Source organism: Equus quagga, chromosome 2 (genome assembly GCF_021613505.1).
Source record: "Equus quagga isolate Etosha38 chromosome 2, UCLA_HA_Equagga_1.0, whole genome shotgun sequence".
NCBI lineage: Eukaryota > Metazoa > Chordata > Mammalia > Perissodactyla > Equidae > Equus > Equus quagga.
In genome coordinates this window covers 33444979-33466991 of record NC_060268.1, presented here as the reverse complement: position 1 = coordinate 33466991, position 22013 = coordinate 33444979, and the positions used below count along the sequence as shown (strand labels likewise).

Genomic DNA, 22013 nt, shown 5'->3' with positions numbered 1-22013 from the left:
CACCTCAGGAGCCTGGTGTCAGGGAAGAGAGGCTCAGATCTGACTCAGCTACCCCTTTGAAGTTGTAACTAGGGGTCAGGCTAACACAGCAGTAGAGGGAACATGGGCCAGCTCTGGGCTACAGAGGAGCCTCAATTGTGTGAGAAGTGGTGACCACACTGATTACTTATATTAATAGGGAAAGGGGAGGGGGCAGCCAGTTGGAAAGCATTTTTGCTGTGGCACAATGGGTCTTAATTTTCTGGGTTTCTCTGTGGATGTTTAAGCAGATCCTGCTTTGGGTTTCAGAGAAATCCATGAAGCAGGCAGAAACCAGAGACTCTTGAAAGTTGAGTTTCAGGTGATAGTTTATGAAAGAGAAAAGAAGAACAACAGTGACATTTTTCTGTTTGAAGCTAGAAACTGTTCATTTGAGATCTAGTCTCTTCCAGTTGACTTTGGCTTTGTGTAAGTGAATGAAATGGTGTTAGTCAATTAGAGATTAAGTATTCAATAGAATCCATGAAAATCATCCTCTTCTTCATTTAGTGCTCAAAATGTTCTACATTTTCTCTGGATGACAATCTAGATTCAGAATGCAGTAACTACATCAATTGAGTGGACTATTTGTTGTCAACCTTCTGTTTCTAGGGGGGATAACTGGCATGAGAAGGGAGAGCCTGAAACCCTTTCTACCGACATAGCATTTGGTTCGCATTAATTATAGTTTTGGTGCACTATGTCGTCAAGGATATCAAAACCAAGCTTCCTAGATTAGGCATTAATAAGGCTCAGGGTCATTTTCCAAGGCTGGGATCAGGAACAGAGAGATTGAAATTTAGTGTGAAAGTGAGATCATACACAGGATTTGGAATTTGAATCTGATTGGTGAGCCAAGATAGGACCAGAACAGGCAATTTTAGAGTAAATAGAGAACAAGACTAGGACTAACAAGCCAGAGGGGCAGGTAGTAAAAGCAAGAGGGCCTCCTCTTTACTTTCTCTGTCTCCTCCTCCTCTTCGTTATACCTGGAGGCATCTTCTGGTTGTTGTAGATTGTGAAGGCAGGTTATATCTTTCTATCAGGATCCTTACTCTTTAATGATTCTATTTCTATTATAAATTATTTTTCTTTTAATGTCATAGAAGCCCTTTTTAATGTTATTTTTCCTAAGCACTAATAAGATGCATATTTGCTACTAAAGGATCATGATTGGTAGTTGACTTTTTTTATCATCAGACATTTTTTTTTTCCTCTGTCTCTGATCTTTCAAAGGGGAAAGTAAACAGATTTTGTCCGTGAAAATTTAATATTTGGAGCTGAGTATTTTGAGGCTTCTTCTATTGCCACTAAATAACTTCGCATTACAAAAGTTGACTCAAAAAATATTTTACATTAGTGGCATTCAAATAAAGTAACAATTTCTTTTGCTGTACTACAACAGTTAAAATGCTAACAATGTATTAATATAAACAATGGAACTGGTTCCTGAGGCATTAAAGAGATATGAGGAATTTCTATTTTTAAAATTTCAGTTGGAAGGCAAAACACTATTGCGTTCTTAATAAACAATAAAAAATAATTAGTTATTAGAACTTCACACATAATCTTAGTTATTCATGTGTGCTTTACAGGGTATCTTTGATAAAAGTTGAGTTAATTTACATGTATCCATATGGTGCCAGCAAGCAGTTCATACTGTTTCACCTGAATGTGGTAATTACTATGTCAGACAATCAATTTTAATAGCAATGATATTGCAGTGTGAAGAGTTCATCTAGAGCTTAAAACCATCACCAGCACTGCTTTTGTGAAGGATAATTGAGATTTTGTGTGAAACACTGAGTGAATTACCTCTTAAAAATGAAAAGAATAATGAAGACAAAGCACTATTGTTTAATGGTTAGCCCATACCAAGCAAATTTGTGAAAATGAAATTGAAAACGAGTTTTAAGTCTCAAAACTGTTGAGAGAGCTTTGAGTGAACCTGAAAGTTGAACAGTATGTCCTTATAAAGATGAAAAACTTCTTTACTTTTTCTTGGAAGTTTAGTATCCTTGATCCTTTCCCAATTAGACATTGGATTATTAAAAATAAGTGTTAATCACTACATATTGTATACCAGTGGAAATGAATACAAAACAAGGATTTTTGGTCTCTTCTAGTCACTGGCAGGAATGATTTGCCACAGTTTATGTGGTAGGTAAACACAATATAAAATTTTTGTGTTTCAGGGATTCATCAGAAGTCGTCATACATTCAGCTGATGCATTTGCACCTGTGGCTTATCTGCGCCTGTTAGAATTGCACTTGGAGGACAAGGCAAGTAAATCTAAGATTCAAGTGATTTCAAGAGACAATTGAGATATAAGCGTTGGCTCTGTATATAAATTCTATAACAGATGAAAGGGTAAAAAAATTCATCTTATCATTAGTGATTTTTTTTTCAGATCCTCAGTCAAACTAAGAATTTTGCAAATGTTTATAGTTTTGAGAGCTCTATATGATACAAAAGATGCTACATTTCTGAAGAGTTTGCAGTTCCGTTGAAAAGGGAATCATACATACATTAAACAATGAGAAGACAGAACAGTATGTAACCACATATTAAATCATCTAGTAAAATAAGAATTAGGTTTATTGTGCATAAGCCTTAGAGGAAAGGTTTCAGAATGAATCAGGTATTCATTATACAAAGTTTAAGAGGGGAGGAAAAGGAAAAATAAAAGCTTTTCCAAAAATATCCAAGGGAACAGAAGTACAAATGAAAGATGGAAAGTAAGGCAAAAGTGTGATGAAGAGAGGCTGGCCCCAGGGCCAGAGGTTTAGTTTGCACACTCCACTTGGGCAGCACAGGGCTCCTGGTTTGCATCCTGGGCACGAACCTACACACTGCTCATCAGGCCATGCTGTGGCAGCATCCCACATAGAGGAACTGGAATGACCTACAACTAGGATATACAGCTATGTACTGGGGCTTTGGGGAGGGAAAAAAAAATAGAAGATTGGCAACAGATGTTAACTCAGGGCCAATCTTCCTCACCAAAAAAGCATTAAAAAAAAGTGTGATAAAGAGTTCTATTTTAAATACCTTGATTGTCAAGACAGAGCAGAATGTCAATTTAAAGATGTATTGTGGAATAGGAAAGATCTGGATTAGACCCTTGGATGAAAGATCTGCTCCTTGAGATGTAAAGGATTGGAAAAGGTCTTCTGTATCTTCATTGTTCTATCACCAAGTCTTGAAACATACCCACAGTTATATGTGATAGGGAATTTGAAGAATCGAGAGGGTTAATGAGGATTGGAAAAGGAAGGAAAAGAATGATAACTCTAGAAATCTTATGATGAGAGTTTCCAAAAGTAGAGAATAATTATTGGTGTCATTTCTCCAGAAAAATTAGGATAGGCAAGATTGAAAATAGGTCATTAAATTGGGCTAGAAGATGACTATTGGTGACCTTTAGGCATGAAGCTGGTAACCCTTAAGAGAATGAAGCTGTACTGTGCAAACATCCTTCAGATGCACTGAAAGGAACCCGTTACTTCTAGGTCTCTGCTACTATTGCTGCCATGTGCACACACGGAAAAATCAAAACCGCTGAATTCTTGTTTAGACACGTTGGCCGTTGTGTATTCAGCTCTACCTAAATAGCTCATCATTCACCTTGTTTTGATATTTCATTGGTCTTCACAGTTCATTTGCCCTCTTGCAGAAAAGAATGTTATTTCTTTAAGGTAGGATATTCACTGACACTGAATAAATATGATGTTTCCTTCTTTTTTTTTAGGTCTCCCCAGTGCCTGACAACTACAGAGCATCTCATTGTATACATAATTCTTGAAAAGTATTTTTGAACATTGTTTGCTAAGCTGCCATTTCTATATGGAAAAATTACATAACATTTTCTCAATTATTATGTCCAGCTTTTTCTCGTTACTTTTTTTTATTCTAAAAATGTATATTTTTATCAGAAGTTAATAGAACCTTTGATTAATTGAGGAGATGTGAATGCCTTGTTCGTTAATACTGTCAACTTCCTCAATATTCGTTCTTTCTCTGACTTTTGTTAACACATCTTACCGTGACCTCTATGTGATATGTGCACCTTTTTTCCCCTTTTACTTCATCTCCAATCTTCATTTCTGTAACGTTTCTTGGCCTCCAGCACGATGGTTTATTTTCCTCTTTCTCTCTTTCCTTCTCTCATCTCTGCCAATAATATCATGATGCAGAGGCATTTAAAATTGAGGATGAAAAGACAATCACTTTATTTAGCCAATCAAGTTTATTCTACTGAGTGTTACAAAGTGATTTATCATTTTGTTTTGAATATATTCAATGTAGTAACATCATTGGACAATCAGGAAGAATATTGTTAATTCTTACTGGTTGTTTTAGAACATTAAAAACTGCAATTTTGTGTATTACCTGTACTGACCTTAGACAACTTTATTTTGAAATAGACTTTATTTTTTAGAGCAATTTTGGATTCACAACAAAATTGAGCAGAAAGTACAGAGTTCCCGTATACCCCTTACCCCTACACATGCACAGCCTCCCCCACTGTCAACATCAGGCACCAGAGTGATATATTTGTTACAATCAATGAACCTACATTGACACAGCATCACCCAAACTCCATAGACATTACAGTTCACTCTTGATGTTGTACATTCTATGGATTTTGGCAAATGTATAATGACATGTATCTACCATTATAGTATCATACAGAACAGCTTCATTACCCTAAAAAGTCTTCTGTGCTCTGCCTATTCATCCTTCCTTTCCCTCTCACCCCTGGCAACTACTGATCTTTTTACTGTCTATAGTTTTGCCTTTTCTAGAATGTCATGTAGTTGAAATCATACAGCATGTAGCCTTTTCAAATTTTTTTTCCACCTAGTAATATACATTTAAGCTTCTTCCATGCCTTTTCATGAGTTTTTAAGTGCTGAATAATATTCCGGTGTCTAGATATACCACAGTTTATTTATCCATTCACCTACCAAAGGACATCTCGGTTGCTTCCAAGTTTTGGCAATTATGAATAAAGCTGCTATAAACATCTGTCTGCAGGTTTTTGTGTAGACATATGTTTTCAACTCCTTCGGGTAAATACCAAGGAGTGTGATTGCTGGATAAATATGGTAAAAGTATGTTTAGTTTTATAAGAAACCACCAAAGTGGCTGCACCATTTTTCATTCCCACCAACAATGAATGAGAGTTCCACTCACTCTACCTCATCACCAGCATTTAGTGTTGTCTTTAGTAGTTTGGACTGTTGCCATTCTAGTAGGTGTGTAGTGGTATCTCGTTGTTTTAATTTGCATTTCCGTGATGACATATGATGTAGAGCATCTTTTCATATGCTTATTTGCCATCTCTACATCTTCTTTAATAAAGTATCTGTTCAGATCTTTTGCCCATTTTTTAGTTGAGTTGTTTGTTTTCTTATTATTGAGTTTTAAGAGGTCTTTGTATCTTTTGGTTAATAGTTCTTTGTCGGCTATGTCTTTTGCAAATATTTTCTCCTAGTGTGTAGTTTGTCTTGTCATTCTCTTGGCAGTATCTTTCACAAAGTAGAAGTTTTCATTTTAATGAAGTCCAGCCTATCAGTTATTTCTTTCATGAATTATGCCTTGGGTGTTGTATCTAAAAACTCAAAGCCAAACTGAAGGTCATGTAGATTATCTCATGTGTTATCTTCTAGGAGTTTTATAGTTTTGCATTTTACATTTGGGTCTATGATCCATTTTGAGTTAATTTTTGTAAAGAGGTATAAGGACTGTGTCTGGATTCACTTTTTTGTATGCGGATATCTAACTGTTCTAGCACCATTTGTTGAAAAGACTATCATTTTTTCGTTATTTGCCTTATTCTTTTGTCAAAAATCAGTTAACTATATCTCTGTGAATCTATTTCTCTATTTCTCTTTATTCTGTTCCACTGATCTGTCTACCGTTTTGCCAGTACACAACATCTTAATTACTGTAGCTTTCTAGTATGTCTTGAAGTCAGTAATGTCAGTCTTCCACCTTTGTTCTTCTCCAATATTTTGTTGACTATTCTAAGTCTTTTACCTTTTCATATAAACATTAGCATCAGTTTGTTTATATCCACAAAGTAACTTGTTGAGGTTTTGATTGGGATTGTGTTGAAGCTATAGATCAAGTTAGAAAGAGTTGACATGCTTTTTTTTTTGAGGAAGATTACCCTGAGCTAACTACTGCCAGTCCTCTTCTTTTTTTGCTGAGGAAGCCTGGCCCTGAGCTAACATCCATGCCCATCTTCCTCTACTTTATATGTGGGACTCCTACCACATCATGGTGTGCCAAGAGGTGCCATGTCCGCACCCGGGATCCGAACCAGTGAACCCCGGGCCACCAAAAAGTGGCACATGCGAACTTAACCGCTGCATCACCGGGCCAGCCCCAGAACTGACATCTTAACAATATTGATCTCCATGATCATAGAATATCTCTCCATTTATTTAGTTCCTCTTTGATTTCTTTCATTATAGTTTTGCTTAGACGTCTTTTTTATTGTCATTGTTAGAAGTTAATATGTTAAATGTTGCCTCCTCTTTTTTTTTCCTTTTTTTGCAAATAGCAGGCTTTGAGGTGGCATTCTTAGTGTGGGTCCAGAGGGAAATGGTGAGACTGTTTTACCCAGAAATCCCATTGCATCTCCATAGTTTGGGCAAAGCTTTGGCCAAGTCACCAGCTTTATCCCTGAGCCCACCTGGGTAATAGAGAAGAGGATTCTCTAGAAGGAAAATAAAGTGTGAGATTGCCAAAAGAAAGTTGAATTAATGCTAGAGGGCAAAAGTGACAGATACTCTTCCACGTGTTTTATCAAAATCACATTGTCATTTCAAACTCCTATTAATAAATTAATTAACACTCCGCCCCAAATAATAACGACACCTAGAATGTAGTACCTTGAATGCACTCTGAAAATCTGTATCTGTTCCCTGAATTCCTTTAGTTTCTATTCACTCTATAACACATTTGCAATCTAGCTTGACCTGAATTACCTTGATGAACTGCTGTTGGTCTTTTCTGTCTTCATAATCCTTAATTAATCCCTTCTTTGATAATATTGGCCACCATCTACTTGAAAATTTCCCCTATAATGTTTATATGTCACTGTACCATTCTGACTTTTCTTCTACTGGCTCAAGATTTCTTCTCTCTCCTTCAGTAGCTTCCATGTTTCTCATCTTCAACATGGATAATGCTTTAAGTTCTTTTTAAGGCTTCATGTTTTTATTTTTCAATATTTTCTCTTTCTGAGATTTTGTCTTTTCCCACAAGTTTACGTTTCACCTCTATGCAGATGATTCTCAAGTCACTCTCTTTCTGGTCTTTCTACTAGTATCTACTCTGTCTCTTTAACTCTAGATCCTTATGTCTGACTGGCTACTGGACATGACTGCCAATGTGGATCAAGCTCATTATCTACAAACCTTGAACTCATTTTCCCTCCAAGTGTATGTTTTCCCTGTTTTTGTTATTTAACACAACTGTGTTCCCCTTAGTAACTCAGGCACAGTGTGTTGGCCTCATCTCTTACAGCTGTCTCTCCTTTACCACTGACATTCAGTTAGTTATCTATTCCTTTATATGCTGGTTCTAATACATCTCTTAGACCATTCCACCTCCGTGCCTGTCTCTCTAGTTAAAGTTGTATCTTGCCCAAACTCTTGGAGAAGACACAGCTTCTTTAAGTGGACTCCTTCCTTTCATTCTCTCCACATTCTATTCCACTGTTTCTAGTTTTTGTTTCTCTGCACAAAAATCCAAAATACTGTTAAATTGTTTTCTAAATAAACAAGATGTTTAACCATGAACAGAAGGCCATCTGACATATTATCATAACATCCTTTTTCAGTCTTGCTCTCAGGACTCCTCTACCTATATCCTTTGCTGCAGTAATACGGAACAGTTGACGCTTCCTCACTATGCCTCTGCTTCTCTCCTCCCTTGTCTTAGCTTATTCTATCTCATCTGTCTTCCTTTCTTTTCTTTCTTTAACTATTTACATCCTGCCCATGATGCAAGATTGAACTCAAATACTCTTATACATTTAGCCACACCAGATGAACTGCTGTTACACTTTGTTTCTTCCTTTCTTGTGACAAATAACTTAATCAGCTTTATGTTATAGTTGTTTAAGGACTTATACCTTATTATTTCTACTAAATTGGAAATTTTTTGAAGACTGCTCCTTTTTCATCTCTTCATACCCTCTATAACAGCTATTAGTTCTGCAATAAGATTTTTTAATTTAATTGATTATTTGTTATTTTCATACTCAATTTTTCTTCTTACAGAATTTTATAGACATGTGCTTTCATTTCATGTTGCATACCATTTAATGAAAGTTACTTTCTTGTTTATTTTCTTTTATCTTGTTGTTAGATAAAAATGCTCCAAGCAAACTAGACTATAACATATAGCCTTTAGAGAAGCTGATAATGTAAAATTTATCACTCAGATTTTTACTTTATGTGTGATGACCCTTAAACTTTAATATTGAATAATTAATCTATTTAAATTTTACCTTTAAGTTAAAATCTTAAAATTATTTATGTGAGTATAACACTTATATCAACTAAAAATGGGATCCCAAACAAAGTAACTGAATAATGGAAAGCTCCAGGTTAAAAATGGGGAAATATATTAAAATTTCTTTTGGGGCCCTGACTTTATTGCTTATGGCAAACTTGATGCTAAAATGTACCATACATCACTACAGTGACAGGCTTGAGAAAATGAAAACTACAAAGCTTTACATAAATCAGCCAAAAGATCATATTAAAATGCATAACCTTTAACAGAAGAATCAAGACTTTTACTTGTAACTATTCACAAGCTCTTTTCTTCCTTATGTAGTTGTTTTAGATTTTTCAAACAGCTTTATGGGAAATAATATTTCAAATTAATTGTTGGCAAAGCCATTGTATTCATAAAGAGACAAGGCTCCTGGAAACTTAGCCCCAATTTTACTAACGTACCCTACTATCACTTAGTACTTAATTTTGGTTTTTGTTGAAATAATCTCACAAGTACTAATGTGCCCTATTATCACTTAGCACTTAATTTTGTTTTTTGTTGAAATAATCTCATAGGACAATTATATATTTTATATAATTAGAAAAGCTCACATTCCTAGAAGTTGTAACTTTTAAAGACACCATAGTCTATAGCCCATTCTTGGCTCTTTCATTTTATTTTGCTTTATTTCAAAAATATCATCAGATATCTTAAAAACTTTATAACATTAAATTATCTCTGTACTTTTATTTTTCTCTTCAATTCAACAAATACCTGTGAGTACCTAGTCTGTTTAAAAAACTGTTAGGCATACATGGAATTCACTATAAATAAGGGCAAATTACAGAGTAATTCTAATTCTAACTCTAAATTGAAATTATTACAGGTAATAATTAGTCCTAGCATCATGATTGCAGTCATAGATATCACAAGTCTGAACAGAAGTTATGACCATAATGTTGAGTCAAGGTGAAGAGTGATGTGTAGGATATGATGCTGTTTTCTAAAAAATAGCAGTAGAGGCAGAGAGCTTATATATTTATTTATATGTGAATGAGGATAGTAAAAGTTGGGCATATAATAACCTGACATTGGTTTCTTTAGGAGAAGCTTAATTCTTTATCTCTCTGTTTAATGTATGACTTCTTACAATGAGCATATATTTGTAAATTTAAAAATATTTGATTAAGAAAATTAATTGAGGTGGAGGACAAGGTGTAGTGATTTCCATTGCTAAATAAATATTTAAATGTTATTCTACAACATTTTAGTAGTCTAAATTGAAAGAAACATGCTAGGGCCCTTTAAAACTTTCCATAGAACTCAAGTGAAAACAGTACCCACAACGTGGGTTGAAATCGAATTGATCCTATAGTAAAGTCTAAGCAGAGAATCCTGGGGGGGAAGTCTATACATAATCATGACTAAAAGTATTCAAATGGCAGACCTCTTGAGTGTGTTGTGCATGGGAATTTGCTCTCCCTGCTCATAGCAACATGTGTAAGTTCCAAGATCCCCTCTATGGAGATATACTGCCACTGTCTCTATGCCATGTCGAGAATATTTCCTTACAGAAAGGACAAAGGAAGGAGAAAGATAAAGGATGACTTTTATTCACCAACATTCGGTTCAGCACAACTTTCCTACCTCACGCAACCCTCTCCCCATCTTTGCTCTCAGGCTGAAAAGCAGGAAACTGATTTGGTAAGAGAGAGCAAGGCATTTAGCAGGTTTTTAAACCTAATTCTATAAACCTCAATGATTTAACTTAGGATTCAGATGGATTTTGGCCTTTGGTACCGCTGGGTCACTGCTGCTACAAATGGTCATTGGAACAGATTAATAAATTAAGCATCAGATTCACCCAAATTTAGAGAGCTACTTGACTCATTTCTGTCCCTAATGCATGGATTTCAGTAGTGGCAACAATGCACCACTATGTCAAGAAGTCAGGAATCAAACTAAGCAGTGGAAGAATATTTTTGAACCCAAAATCTGTGGTAGACTTATGTTTGGTGGAAGATAATAAAAATAATGAATCAATTGATTTCCTTCTCTGCTTTCAAACTCTAATTGACTATCTTTTTTTCTTTGATGTGTTTTATGGTCTCCCAGGCAGCCTTTTATTGTTGTTGCTTAAAAAAATAAAGTTTCTGGTTGGTGTTTTCATAAAGCTTTACTTTGGTGATTTCTTATAAAAGAGAAGTGGCATACTATTTATTCATTTAACATATTTATTGAGTGCTTACATCTATATGCCTAGCACTTTTCATACAGTGTGGATACAATAATGAATTGAACATCCAAAACTTATTTCCTTCATGGACCTTTTATTTTATGGAATGATACAGACAAACAATGAAATCAAATATATAAAATAGAAGGAATGGTGGGAAAGTTGTCTCACTGCCCATAGAGATGGGGATTGGATTTTATAGAATAAGCATGACTTGAGAATCCTTGGCTTCTCTGGTGACAGATTTAAACCCAGACTGAGGGTAATAATCATCCTTTTGGTGATATGGCAGATAGTGGTCGTGTGCTGTGAGAGTCTGGAGTAGGGTAGGGAAGGGGTAAAGATCTTGCCAGAAGCCTGTAGATACAGCCAAAGAGTGATTCAGTAAATTGGAAGAGAGATCAAAAGAAAGCATTCAGAATGAAGTATGGAGAGAAACAAAGAGAATACACATTAGAGGTTAGGAGAAATAGAAACAGTGAGAAGGTCTGAGATACATGTAATTAGAGTGTCAGAAAGAGAGGAGAGGGATAATGGGAAAGGTGCAATATTTGAAAAGCTATTGTCAGAGAACTTTCCAAAATTGGTGAAACACACCAAGGTACAGATTCAAGGGGTTTATGAACCACAGATGAAACAAAAAGAGCTACATATTTAGGCACATGATGATAAAACTGCTGGAAGCAAAAGCAAAGAAAAAAATTTGAAAACAGCCAAAATGTGTTAAAAACAGGATGCTTTTAAGGAAGCAACTATTAGAATGAAACCTACTTTTCAACAGAAAAAAAGAAGCCAAAACAATGGATTCATATATTTTGCAGTGCTAAATGAAAATAACTGTCATCCTAGAATTCTATACTCAGCAAAAATATTCTTCAAAAATAAAAGTGAGGGAGCATTAAGGATGACAGTAATGCATTTGTCAAATCTTACTGATGATGCACTCATCGTTTGTCTATTTCACTGTAATTTTTATCCTCAAGAAATAAACAACTATTTAACTCTAGTTAATAATATTCATCTTAAGTCCTTAACATCCCTCAGTATCCTTTGGTGTGGGTCTGCTAGTAATAATTTTCCTTAGTTTTTGTTTGAAAATTTCATAACTTCATTTTAGTTTTATTCCATCATTTTATTAAGGAAAATTTTAAAGGAAAGAGAAATAAAGACCTTCCCAGATAAACAAAAGCTGAGGGGGTTCATCCCCACTAGACTTGCCTTCCTTACCAGTATTGCTAAAGGGAGTTCTTCAAGTTGAAAGAACAAGACACTAGACAGCACAACACTAATGTATATGAAAATGTAAAGCTCTCTAATAAAGGTAAATACATAGACAGATACAGAATCTTGTAATATTATAATGATGGTGTATAAATTACTTTTAATTCTGGTATAGAATTTTACAAATGAAATCATAAAAAACTGCAACTATAAAACTATGTTGAAGTATTCAAAATATGCAAAGATATAATTTGTGACATTGATAACATAAACTGGGAAGGAGAAGTGTAAAGGAGTAGAGTTTTATATGTGATTGATGTTAAGTTGTTTTTATTTTAAAACAGATTGTTGTAAGATGATTTATGTAATTCCCATGGTAACCACAAAGATATTACCTATAGAAGATGCACAAAAGAAAATGAGAAAGGAATCAAAGCATGTCACTACAGAAAAATCAACAAAACACAAAGGACAGGTACAAGAGAGAAAAGAGTGACAAAATAGGACATAAAGAAACAACAAAATTACAATAGTAAGTCCTTCTCTATCAGTAATTACTTTAAATAGATTAAACTCCCCAATCAAAAGACATAAAGTGACTGAATGGATAAAAAAAATAAGATACAACTGTATGTTGTCTACAAGAGATACACTTTAGATATAAAGATATACATAGGCTGAATGTGAAAGGATAGAGAAAGATATTCCATGAAAATGGTAACCAAAAGAGAGCAGGGGTGGCCATACTTATATCAGATAGACTTTAAGTCAAAAGCTGTCACAAGAGATAAAGAAGGACATTATATAATGATAAAAGACTCAATTCACCCGGAAGGTATAACAACTATAAATATATATGCACCTAACAGCAGAGCACCCAAATATATGGGGAAAACATTGACAGAATTGAAGTGAGAAATAGACAGTAACACAATAATGGTAGAGATTTCAATATTCCACTTTCAATAATGTATAGATGAACCAGATCAAAGGCAATCAAGGAAACAGAGGATTTCAACCATATTGTAGACTAATTGGACCTAGTAGACATAAAAATAATATTCCACCAAACAGCAGCATACACATTCTTCTCAAGCACACAAGGAACATTCTCCAGGATAGATCATTTGTTAGGCCACAAAACAAGTTTTAGCAAATTGAAGAGGGTTGAAATCATACCAAGTATCTTTTCCAACCCCAGTGGAGTGAAACTAGAAAACAATAGCAAAAGGAAAACTGGAAAATTCACACATATGTTGAAATTAACACAGTCTTGAACAACCAATGAGTCACAGAAAAAAAATCACAAGAGAAATTAGAAATATCTTGAGACAAATGGAAATGAATACAGATAATGAAAATCAAAACTTACAGGATGCAAAAAAAGCAATACCAAGAGAGAAATTAATAGCGGTAAACACATACATTAGAAACAAGAAAGATAGAAAGATTTCAAATCAACAACTTAACTTTACACCTCAAGGAACTAGAAAAAGGGGAACACGCTAAACCCAAAGTTAACAGAAGGAAAGACATCATAAAGATTAAAGCAGAAATACACAAAATAAAGAATAGAAGAACAATAGAAAAAAAAAACAGAGAAACTTAGTGTTGGATTTTTGAAAAGGTCAACAAAATTTAAAACCTTTAGCTAGACTAAGAAAAAGAGAAGACTCAAGTAACAAAAATAAAAAATGATAGAAAAGACATTGCAACTGTGTATCACAGAAATAAAAATGATCATAAGAGACTATTATGAACAATTGTATGCCAAAACATTGATAACATACAAGAAATGAATAATTTTTTAGAAATATTAAACCTATCAAGACTGAATCATGAAGGAATTTAAAATCTGAGAAGACCTATAAATAGTAAGGAGATTGAATCACTAATCAAAAACTTCTCAACAAAACAAAAAGCCCAGGACCAGATGGCTTCACTGAAGAATTCTACCAACATTCAAAGAATTAATACTAATTCTTCTCAAACTCTTCCAAAAAAGTGTAGAGGAGGGACCACTTCCGAACTCATTTTATGAGGCCAGTATTACCTTGATACCAAATCAGGCAAATATACTACAAGAAAAGAAAACTGCAGTCCAATATCCCTGATAAATGTTGATATAAAAGTTCTTAACAACATACAAGCAAACACAACACAAAATATATTAAAAGAAGTATACATCATGACCAAGTGAGATTTATTCACAGAATGCAACAACAGTGGTTCAGCATATGAAGATCAATCAATATAATATACCACATTAACAGAATGTAGGACAAAACCACATGATTATCTCAATTGATGCAGAAAAAGCATGACAAAATTCAACACCCTACATGATGAAAACACTCAACAAACTAAGAATAGAAGGAAATTACTTCAAATAATAATAAAAACCATAGATGAAAGTCCACAGCTATCATTATACTCAATGGTGAAAAACTGAAAGATTTTCTACTAAGATTAGGAACAAGGCAAGTATGCTCTCTCACCACTTCTATTCAACATAGTTCTAGAAGTCCTAGCCAGAGCAATTAGGCAAGAAGAAGCAAAAAGCCATCCAAATCAGAAAAGAAGAAGCAAAATTTTCTCTGTTGGCAGATGACATAATCTTATATACAGAAAACCTAAGGATTCCACAAAAAAAAAATTGTTAGAACTAATGAAAAAATTCAGCAGTTGCAGGATACAAAATCAACAGACAAAAACCAGTTGCATTTCTATACACTAACAACAAACAATCTGAAAGAGAAATTAAGAAAATAGTCCCACTTACAATAGCCTTAAAAAGAACAAAATCTTTAAGAATAAACTTAACCAAGGAGATGAAAGATTTATACACTGAGAGCTACAAACATTGCTGGAAAAAATTAAAGACACAAATATTGCTGAAAAAAAATTAGAGACAAATAAATGAAAGACATCCCATGTTCATAGTTTGGAAGACTTAATATTGTTAAATTATTCATGCTACCCAGAGCAATCCACAAATTCGATGCAGTATCTATCAAAATCCCAATGGCATTTGTTTTTCAAAAATGGAAACAACCAGCCTAAAGTTCATATGGAATCTCATAGGACCCCAAATAACCAAGGCAATCTTGAAAAAGGAAAACAATGCTGGAGGCTTCACACTTGCTAATTTCAAAACATATTACAAAGCTACAGTAATCTAAAAAGTATGATACTGGCATAAAGACAGACATGTAGACTAATGGAACAGAATAGAGAGCCCAGAAATAAACCCTCATGTATATAGTCAAATGATCTTCGACAACAGTGCCAAGATTACACAATGGGGTAAGGTTGGTATTTTCAACAAATGGTGCTGGGAAAACTGGATATCCACATACGAAAGAATAACATATAAAAGAATAAATATGAACCCTTACTTTATATCATATACAAAAATTAACTCAAAATCAATTAAAGACCTAAACATAAGACCTGAAACTATAAAACTCCTAGTAGAAAACATGAAGGGAAAACCTTCATGACATTGGCTCTGGCAATGATTTCTTGGATATGACACCAAAAGCACAAGCACCAAAGGCAAGATAGACAACTGGCACTACATCAAACTTAAAAACTTCTGCACAGCAATGGAATCAATCAACAGAGTGAAAAAGCAACCTACAGAATGGGAGAAAATATTTGCAAACCATATTAGTATCCAGTGTATTTAAAGAACTCCTACAACTCAACAACAACAATAATCCAGTTTAAAAATGGGCAAAGTTCATGAATAGACATCTCTCCAAAGAAGATCTACAAATGGCAAAAAGGGATATAAAAAGATGCTCAGCATCACTAATTGTCAGGGATATGCAAATAAAAACTACAATGAGATATCGCCTCACTTTCGCTAGAATGGCTACTATTAAAAAAAAAAAAAACATAAAAAATACCAAGTGTTGGCAAGGATGCAGAGGAATTGGAACCCTTGTGCACTCTTGGTGGGAATGTAAAATGGTGCAACCACTGTGGAAAACAGTATGGAGGATCAGTATGTAAAAAAAACAGTATGTAACATAAGCTAGACACAAAAAGACAAATGCTGCATGATTCCACTTATATGAGGTATCTAAAGTACTCAACTCTTAGAAACAGAGAATGTTGGTTGCCAGGTACTGGGGGGAGGAGGAAGAGAGAAGTTGTTCAATGGGTATAGAGTATCAGTTTTGCAAGATGAAAAATTTCCAGACATGTTTTTCACAATAAGGTACGTGTAGTTAATACTACTGTACTATATATTGAAAAATGGTTAAGATGGTAAATTTTATGTTACATTTTTTACCAAAATAAAAAAAAGATAGCTAGAAAATCTTCAAATATGTGGAATAAAGCAATAAATTTCTAAATAATGCATGGCACAAAGAATAAATACCAAAGGAAATTAATGAATTTTGAACAAATAGCTAATGAAAAATTTGACATGTCAAAATTGTGAAATAATGTTAAAGCAGTATTTCCAGTGAAATTTATAGCCTCAAATATATATATATATATCAAGTATATGTATTATATAAGGAGAATAGCTGAAAATCAGTGTTAAGCAATCATTATAACAAGTTGGATAAAGAATAGCAATTTAACCCAAAGAAACAAAGAAAGAAACAATGAAGTTAAAAAAGAAATTCACTAAATAGAATATAAACATAAAATAGAGAAGTCGCCAAAGCCAACAACTGGTTCTTGGAAATGACTAAAGTCGATCAATCCTGGGCAACACTCATTGAGATAAAAAGGACCAAGGCATGAATGATCAGTAACAGAAATCTTAAAAGGAGGACATCGTTATGGTTCCTTCATATGTTAAAAAGATAAGAGAGGATATTGCCAACCACTCTATGCTAGTAAACTTGAAAACTTACATGAAATGGAAGAGTTCCTAGAAAACTTTGAAAGCACAAAAATATGGCAAATCTGAATAGTCCTATATATGTGAAAGAAATTAAATTTATTACTAAAAAGCTTCACACATTTCCAGGCCTAAAGGGCTTCCCATGCAAATTTTACCAAGCATTTAAGGGGAAAATTGCCGATTTTACAGAAACTTTTCAAGAAAACAGAATAGGGGACTCGTTTTATGAGGTTAGTATAAGCAAGATTCTGTTAAGTGTACCCGGCATTTCTACTCAAAACGTTTTGGAAAGGATGACTTACTGCACATCCTTTCTGTGTTACTCTGGAGTGCTGTTGAACAAGCCCACTCAAGGAATATTTAATTCTCTAGAAGAGGAATTTTTATTTTACTTAGAATTTACTGGTTAAGGCCTAGACTCAATGAAGTTAGTAATTAGTATATAGATTTTTGTCCAGTAGGGCTGTGAGTGGTTTCTGTGAATTAGAAAAGATAACCTCAAAAGTTACAATTTTATTGCCCTGTAGGACATTAACTAGTTTTGTATATGTGCCCCTCAGTCTTATTTGAGTTCTTTTATTACATGCATATCTTCTCTCAGATCCTCTTGGACCACCTTTACTCAATGGGTTAAATCAATCTTTACTGATATTTGATACATTTTCAATCCGTATTTGCATTAAACTCATGATACTAATTTTTTTTTAAATATACTTGGAAATAAAATCTGATGATGACATTAAGAAATAGGAAAACTAGTTAATCAATCTCACTCATGAACATAGATTTAAAAATCCTTCACAAAATATTGTCAAGTTATACCTGGGATATATAAACTGAATCCTAGATCATGATCAAGTTGGGTTATTCCAGGGATGCAAGACAGATTTAACATCTGAAAATCAGTCAATAATGTCACCATATTAACAGAATAACAAAGACAAAAACACATGAACACTACAGTAGATGCGGCAAACATCATACTTCACTGTGAAATGATGCAATCTTTCCATTCAAGTTTAAGGGCAAGATGAGGATGCCTGAAATCACCACTTCTGTTCAACCAAAGGGGAAGGCAAGAAAAATAAATGAATAGTTAGGGAAAGGAAGAAATAAAACTATCATTTGCAGATTCTAACTGTATAAATAGAAAATGTAAAACAAATCTATGAAAACATTCTTAGAATTAATACTGACCTTTTGTAATGTTTCTGGGTACAAGGTTAATTTAGAAAAACAACTTTATTTATATATACCAAGAAATAGTTAGAAAGTGAACCAGCTGCCTTCCACTTTCATGTTGAGTAACCTTGAACAAATTTTCTAACCTCTCTTTTCTAAATTTCTTTTTCTATAAAATAGGGATGACAATACTGTATTTTACTGATTCTAAGACATACGTTTTTCCCATATTTTAACATCTTTGAAATTATGATGTGTATTACAGCAGATGTCTTAAATTGATGAATATGATAGCACCTCATATGGTTTCGAAGATCAATGTGTAAATATAATAAATTTAAGGTATTTACAATATGCCTGGCACTTAACAAATGTTCAATAAATGTTAGCTATAATTGTGATTTTGTTCCATTATGTTTTCTAACAAGTTACTGTTTGTATAAACAAAGCTTCTGGTGTTTTATAAATTCATTTTATAGAACTATCTTACAAAAGTTTCATTATTTCTAGTATGTTTTTAGTTCTCTTGGATTTCACAAGAATATATACATATCAATTTAATTTGAATATTTTATATTTCATTTTATTCTTTTCATTTCATTTTTCTAGTACTTTAAGAATAATAATAATTACAGAATAATAGCAACGATAATGATAATAATGAGCATAGTGAAAGCCAACACTGACATAGAACTTACTGTGTACCAGGTACTTATCTAGCCATTTTAAATATGGATGCTTTTGCTTTTCTCTTTTTAATAGCAATAGTTAAGTTATAGCACATCAACTAAATGGAACAGTATACACCCGTTTAAAATATTTATTATACAGGGTATACAGTATTGTTAATTGCATATTACATACCTTTAAATGATAAAGGCACCGTTGTGCCCATAGTATGATTGTAGATGTGTAAAACTTATGCATCTGAAAAAAGGACAAGAAGAAACATAGGAAATGCTTTGTTAGTAAGGAATTCTAGATTTTTTGCTTCTGAACTTTTCTTATTTGTGCTAAAATTAGGTAATAATCTTTTAAAAATACGTTAATGGGGAACCAGCCCAGTGATGCAGCATTAAGTTTGCACGTTCCTATTTGGCGGCCCGGGATTCACAGGTTTGGATCCCAGGTGCGGATCTACACACTGCTTGTCAGGCCATGCTGTGGCAGGTGTCCCACATATAAAGTAGAAGAAGACGGGCACGGATGTTAGCTCAGGACCACTCTTCCTCAGCAAAAAAAAGAGGAGGATTGGCAGCAGATGTTAGCTCAAGGCTAATCTTCCTCAAAAAAATAAATAAATAAAAATATGTTAATGGTTTATAATCTAAGGACACAATCTATACTTACATGTTAAAGGGAGGGGGAAACTTCTCAGTCTATTGCAAATACAGAATTTTTGTGAGAAAACAGAAGAATGCTTATTTTTTTCAGTGCAATGCTTTTATTGTTATATTGGCCTTTTCAGTATATTAAAAGTCGGATGAGGAATTGAAGTCTTTGGAAGCAATAAAGTAGTCGTGGACGGAATAGAAAAAAAGTCTTAATAAGAATTAATGATTAAAGCAGTTCCCCCAAAAAGTAGGTCAGTCTCAAATATTAAAAATTAGCTACTTTTTAGTAATACTAACAGTAATAAACAATAATTTTAATATTTAATAATATCTATTAATTATAAATGGCTATTATAATCATAGAAAATGTTTAAGTTGTTCTGTTATTTGAGTGATAGCATTTTCACAATGAATGTTAGGAGTACTTTGGGTGCCACATTATATCAAGAATTCTATCTTTATTGAGCAAATATCATCTAATATGATGCTTTGCAGCCACGTATTTTGACAGTCTCTGTTGATCCTTTTATGTGTGTGTGTGTGTAAGTTCATGGATTGTTGATACAATTGAAACATAAAAATTTTCTTCTCAAAGTGGCTCTTTTTTCGAATAGTTTACTAAAGGCAAAGGATTAAAGGCACTTTAAAAATAAGATTCTCCACTGTTAAAAGTAATTCCTCTGGATTAGGTCCAAAGATAGTTCAAGTTCATCTTGAAATAAGATAGGAACTGGTATCTGCTTATACTTTTGCACATTCTTTAACTGTGACATAATATGTAAACAAAGAATTTTCCATCTTCTTTGTAACTGAATAAAGTTCAGAAGAGAATTATGGAATCCAGTAACCTATTTTTATTTTGTTTATAATTTAGGCTGTGGTGTGCATGTGGGAAAATATTATACTGTATCTTATCTCATATAATATTTAACTGCTTCTTTTTGTTGATTCAATTTGATATCTATCATTTGGTTATTTATTTGCCTAAATAAGTGAATATCGAATGAAAGAATATAAAATCCTTTGAGAATCTAGCATTTTTTAAACTTCCTTTTAAGCCTCTCCTGAATTATGTTTCCTAAAAGAATGAGGAATAGTAATTGAGTCTCCTGAGAACTTTCAAACATACAGCTTTCACTTAACTGGAGATTTTCTTTCCTTATTCAGGTCAAATATTTATGTATATTTCAAATCTCTGGTTTAGACTTTTGACCCAACCCTAGTTATGAGCTAAGATTCAGTTCCATTGCATATAATGGGGCTTTCAACTTGGAACAAATATTTTTCTAAAGATAGAGAACATTTTTAAATGGATTTAGGATTGGCAATTTACATTTTTCTTTCCAGGCTGGCTTCCCTTTATCATCAGTGGTAATCATAAACTTCTAAAAGAGAAAGCTATCTAATAATAAAACATAGACTTGATGTTTCAAACTTATCTTAATTGATTACTTCAGGTTTAATTACAAGTTGTTTAACCTGCCTTAAACACAGCTGTTATTAAACTTGAAAAGTAATGAATGCCTTATCCGGAAAAAACCTAGGTTAAACAGTTTAGCCCCTTTAATGTTGAGGGACCTCCTATATGCAAAGCTTTCTGCCTCTCATTCTTTTCTCTTAGTAAAATTGTATTTTCTACATGAGAAACAAACGTTGTTAGAGATTGTTTTAAATGTCACATTTCCTAATTTTAGAAATAGAGTACATGGGCATTGCTTTAGCATATTTTTACAGTTTTCCTACTACACTAGATTATAAGCTTGATGAGAGGCAGATCGTTTCTCTCTTATTGACTGCTGACATCATAGTACATGTAACATCATGGAACCTAGCATTTAGTAGGCACACAATAAATATTTGTTGAATTAAGTTGAAATGAATTAGCCAACTCTTTAAATTTGTCAGAGGATGAATGATTGACTTAAAAGCCATCTTTTAAAGTAGTCTAGGCTGTACCCATTCATTGCTACCATAGATAATAGTTATTGGAACATGAGGAGGTATCTATAGAAAATGAGGCAGCAATGTAACTAGAAAGACATCATGCACTTTTGTGTAGTGGGCATAGAAATAGCATCATCATTTTTAGTTTGTGTTCACGTGTAAATATAAGTTAGGAAGATCATTGACAGAAAAAAGTGAACACATTGGAGGTAATTCACTGGGAAGTGCTGAATTGTAAAGTCAAAATCCTTCTGTATTGCTTAATGGAGATTTTTAAATTAAATAATATTGCATATTTAAGAACTTTACCTGATAATGATTCATATGAAAACAACATTCAATTAATTACCAAATATATTTTAAAAATCAAAGCACATACAGATTAGGTGTGGGTTTTGCTTTGGCCATGTATTATATTATTTGCTAAGATAGCCTACATTTTGCTGTATTTCATCAAATTTTGATGTCAACACTGACAAGATAGTTGAGATATCAAGGAATTACTATTTTTTTACATGTTGTCATTATATTGTGGTTATATATATATATGTTTTCGAGGAGTTCTCTACCTTCACTTACTGAAATATATACAGATGAAATGCTATGATATCTGAGATTTCCTTCAACTTAATCACTGTGAGGATAAGGAGAAGTGGGTGAAAGTATAGATGAGAAAGATTAGGC

The 22013-nt window shown here is 33.5% G+C and overlaps 1 protein-coding gene and 1 long non-coding RNA gene across 3 annotated transcripts in view; one reads left to right on the top strand and one right to left on the bottom strand.

The window, feature by feature from the left end:
• Positions 1–5044, top strand: part of DPH6 (diphthamine biosynthesis 6) — a 170028-nt gene extending 164984 nt beyond the window's left edge. The window contains exons 8-9 of the mRNA XM_046653955.1: positions 2214–2301; positions 3771–5044. Coding sequence (XP_046509911.1) covers positions 2214–2301; positions 3771–3824 — 142 coding nt within the window. The 3' untranslated portion in view covers positions 3825–5044. The remainder of the gene's footprint in view (positions 1–2213; positions 2302–3770) is intronic.
• Positions 1–22013, bottom strand: part of LOC124235665 (uncharacterized) — a 77088-nt gene that overhangs the window by 44503 nt on the left and 10572 nt on the right. For both annotated transcript variants that reach the window (XR_006887539.1, XR_006887540.1), the window contains one exon: positions 18916–18978. This is a non-coding gene — a long non-coding RNA (uncharacterized LOC124235665). The remainder of the gene's footprint in view (positions 1–18915; positions 18979–22013) is intronic.